We start from the raw sequence: 2,688 nt of genomic DNA, 5'->3' as shown, positions 1-2,688 counted from the left end.
AAAAAAAAAAAAAAAAGGATAAATTCATACAAATTTTGCATTTCTGACTATTCTTGCCCCAAATTCTAGCAACACCTTATCTTTCTTTTCACGTGGTAGTCATTGGCTGGAGTTGATTAGATGGCATCTGTTTCTCCATTTTGCCCAGTTTACCCTTCTCTTGTCTCAACACAAGGTCCTGGTGTCAGTTATTTCAATTTCTCCCTTCTTCTTCTAAAGGTGAAAATTAAACTTTCTTACACTGGGTTGTTTCACCTGAGCCCTGAAGGCGCTTGAGTTTTCTATCCCTCTCTGTCTTAGCTTCCAAGACTGTTTTCTCATAGGCCAAGTGGGAAAAAGAATATCTACCTATAATTCTGAAAAAAGCCCTCCAGGGTAAAGCATGCATAAAGGACAGAACGCTGCCTGGGACATGGAAAGTGTCTGAAAAACGGTTGTTAATCTCAAGAACTCAAAAACCATTTACAAAATGAATGAATGAATGAATGAACGAACTAACCAACAGATAGCCATGTTACTGCTTTGTAAAGAGGAGCTGATGGAGATTATCGCCAAGGCGTTTCTATCCATTTTGTGAAGGCCATACTGCAGGTGCTCAAAAAAAAAAAAAGAGGAGAAATGACAATTACTATAAATTCCAGTAAAGCTTGTGGGAGTGAAAGTGAAGTGGGTGGGTGGTCAAAACGCAAGGCACGCAGCAGGTGCTAAATGAGTGCCTGTTGAATGAATGGCTACATAGACACAGAGCAGGGTCCAAGTTCATTCCCTCCTCCTCTAGGCCGCCCTCCAGAGAATTGTCAGCCCCCATTCCCACCCTCCCGCCCGGCCCTGTCCCGCCCTTACAGGATGTCCTCGCGGATGGAGGTGCCATGGTTGAGGTTGTGGAAGCGTACAGAGATGCAGTCCCTGAGAATGAAGGAGCACCTGTTCTCCCTTTTGTAGGCGCTGAAGCACTCCTTGAAGTCCTCATAGGTCTTGAAGCAGCTGCCCAGCTCCATGGCCGCCCCCTCAGCCCACTCTAGGGGTTGGTCCCAGCCCGTTGCCAAGACCACACTAAGGGTCAGAGGGCACCCAATGTGGGTTTACAGGCTGGCGTGGACCCAGAACGCCTTAAGGGATTGCCCGAATTGGGTGGCCCATCACGGAGCTGAGGAGAAGCTCTAGGCCTGATAGGGATTATAAGAGGCTGGGGGCGTCTTTACTATCTGACAGAAGGAAAATGACACTCTTTCGTTATTAACCAGTCCTGAGAATCTGCCCCCCTCACTGTCACATCCAATCACATACAAGATACTCAGATTGGCACTCTTTTTCCCCAATTGCTAGAGAAGGATAGCCACACCCACCAGAAGACTGACAGGAGTACTGACCAATCATAGCCTGCGTCCTGCTTGGTAAGGGGTCCGCAGGTGACTTCCGGTCACCGGGACAATCTGCCGGAAACGCCAGCAGATTCTGTAGATCTCTCGGTGTCCCTCCCACCTCAGTGACCCCCGGCCCGCAGAGAATGAACGAGATGTCATCCCCGAAGGTCCCAGAAGAGGAGCAGGGCGGGGGCGACCGCGGCGACCCACCAGGCGACCTCCGTAGCGTCCTGGTCACCAGCGTGCTCAACCTCGAGCCGCTAGACGAGGATCTCTTCAGGTAGCCAGCTGCACCCGGTCTGCCACCCCGCTTTTAGAACAAGAGATTCCGAATCGCGACACACGCTGCCCTAGGCCCCTAGCTCCAGGACTAGGATGACTGTGCGTGGGATGCAAGCTCTGACATTATTGAGAGAATTTGTCCCTGAGAGAGCTGCCTTCGCTACTTTGGCTTCCATCTTCTCCGCGCTGGGTCTGCGGAGCCCCCGCTCTTGGAGGTCCAGGCGACCTGGGCAAGTAAATGGTGGCCTGATACACTCTTCTCGATAGCCTGTCCTTAACCTCCCTTGGGGGAGCCACCATAAGGAAGACGGTGATTTGCTCACGGGCACACAACTGATCGGGCTCTTCCTGATCAGGCAGCTCCCTGCATCTTCATTATCCTTTTATCTTAACAACACTCATCCCCAGCACCATTTGGTGGGTCTGGGAGCTCATTTCTCACCCTGAAGCTTAAGCTGGTTTCCTTCCCAGCATCCTAAATTCTCCACTCCTATAGGGGTTTGTGACAGCTTTGATCTCCACGGCTTCTACCTCCCTTTCTTCCACTTAGGGAATTATAAATAACTTCCTGGAGAGCTATTTGCAATGCATTTTTTTTTTTTGCATTTTTACATTTTTTGGCTGGCGCCGGGGTTTGTTTGTTTGTTTGTTTTTTGTGGCTGGGGCTGGGTTTGAACCCTCCACCTCCGGCGGGTCGGGGCGGCGCCCTACTCCTTTGAACCACAGGCGCCCCCCTGCAATGCATTTTTATGTAAAATGCTAAATGGCTGCCGGTGGGAGGCTGGAGACATAGATCCTACACAGGGCTCATGTCCAGGTCAACCATTTTCATCTCTCAGGCCAGGCAGCAGTTTCCTCAGTACACTAAAGGAGTAAGATTTGAGGTCTGGAGACCCTTCTATCTCTGAGTCTAGTTCTTAGAAGAATTGGGCTGTGGATGAACAGTGTAAATGGGAAGTCTTTTTTTTTTTTTTTTTTTTTGGAGACAGAGCCTCAAGATGTCCCCCTGGGGACAGTGCGGTGGCATCACAGCTCACAGCAA

At 50.0% G+C, this 2,688-nt stretch overlaps 2 protein-coding genes across 3 annotated transcripts in view; one reads left to right on the top strand and one right to left on the bottom strand.

Annotated features, from left to right (window-relative positions):
• The window catches only part of ZSWIM3 (zinc finger SWIM-type containing 3), a 16,919-nt gene extending 15,835 nt beyond the window's left edge, over nucleotides 1-1,084 (bottom strand). Inside the window, exon 1 of one of the 2 annotated variants that reach the window (XM_003787653.2) lies at nucleotides 844-1,084. In XM_003787653.2, coding sequence (XP_003787701.1) covers nucleotides 844-998 — 155 coding nt within the window. In that variant the 5' untranslated portion in view covers nucleotides 999-1,084. Of the gene's footprint in view, nucleotides 1-499; nucleotides 531-843 lie in introns of those variants that run through there. The other variant, XM_023512050.1, reaches the window with a different exon arrangement.
• A 340-nt stretch (nucleotides 1,085-1,424) lies between these two features.
• ACOT8 (acyl-CoA thioesterase 8) overlaps nucleotides 1,425-2,688 on the top strand; it is a 15,950-nt gene continuing 14,686 nt past the window's right edge. The window contains exon 1 of the mRNA XM_003787652.3: nucleotides 1,425-1,644. Within this exon, the coding sequence (XP_003787700.1) occupies nucleotides 1,508-1,644 (137 nt within the window). The 5' untranslated portion in view covers nucleotides 1,425-1,507. The remainder of the gene's footprint in view (nucleotides 1,645-2,688) is intronic.

The sequence above is a fragment of the Otolemur garnettii genome, unplaced genomic scaffold (genome assembly GCF_000181295.1).
Source record: "Otolemur garnettii isolate 467f Iridium unplaced genomic scaffold, OtoGar3 scaffold00023, whole genome shotgun sequence".
In the NCBI taxonomy this organism is placed as follows: Eukaryota; Metazoa; Chordata; class Mammalia; order Primates; family Galagidae; genus Otolemur; species Otolemur garnettii.
Note: the sequence above shows the minus strand (reverse complement) of the source record. Positions and strands in the feature narration are given on the sequence as shown.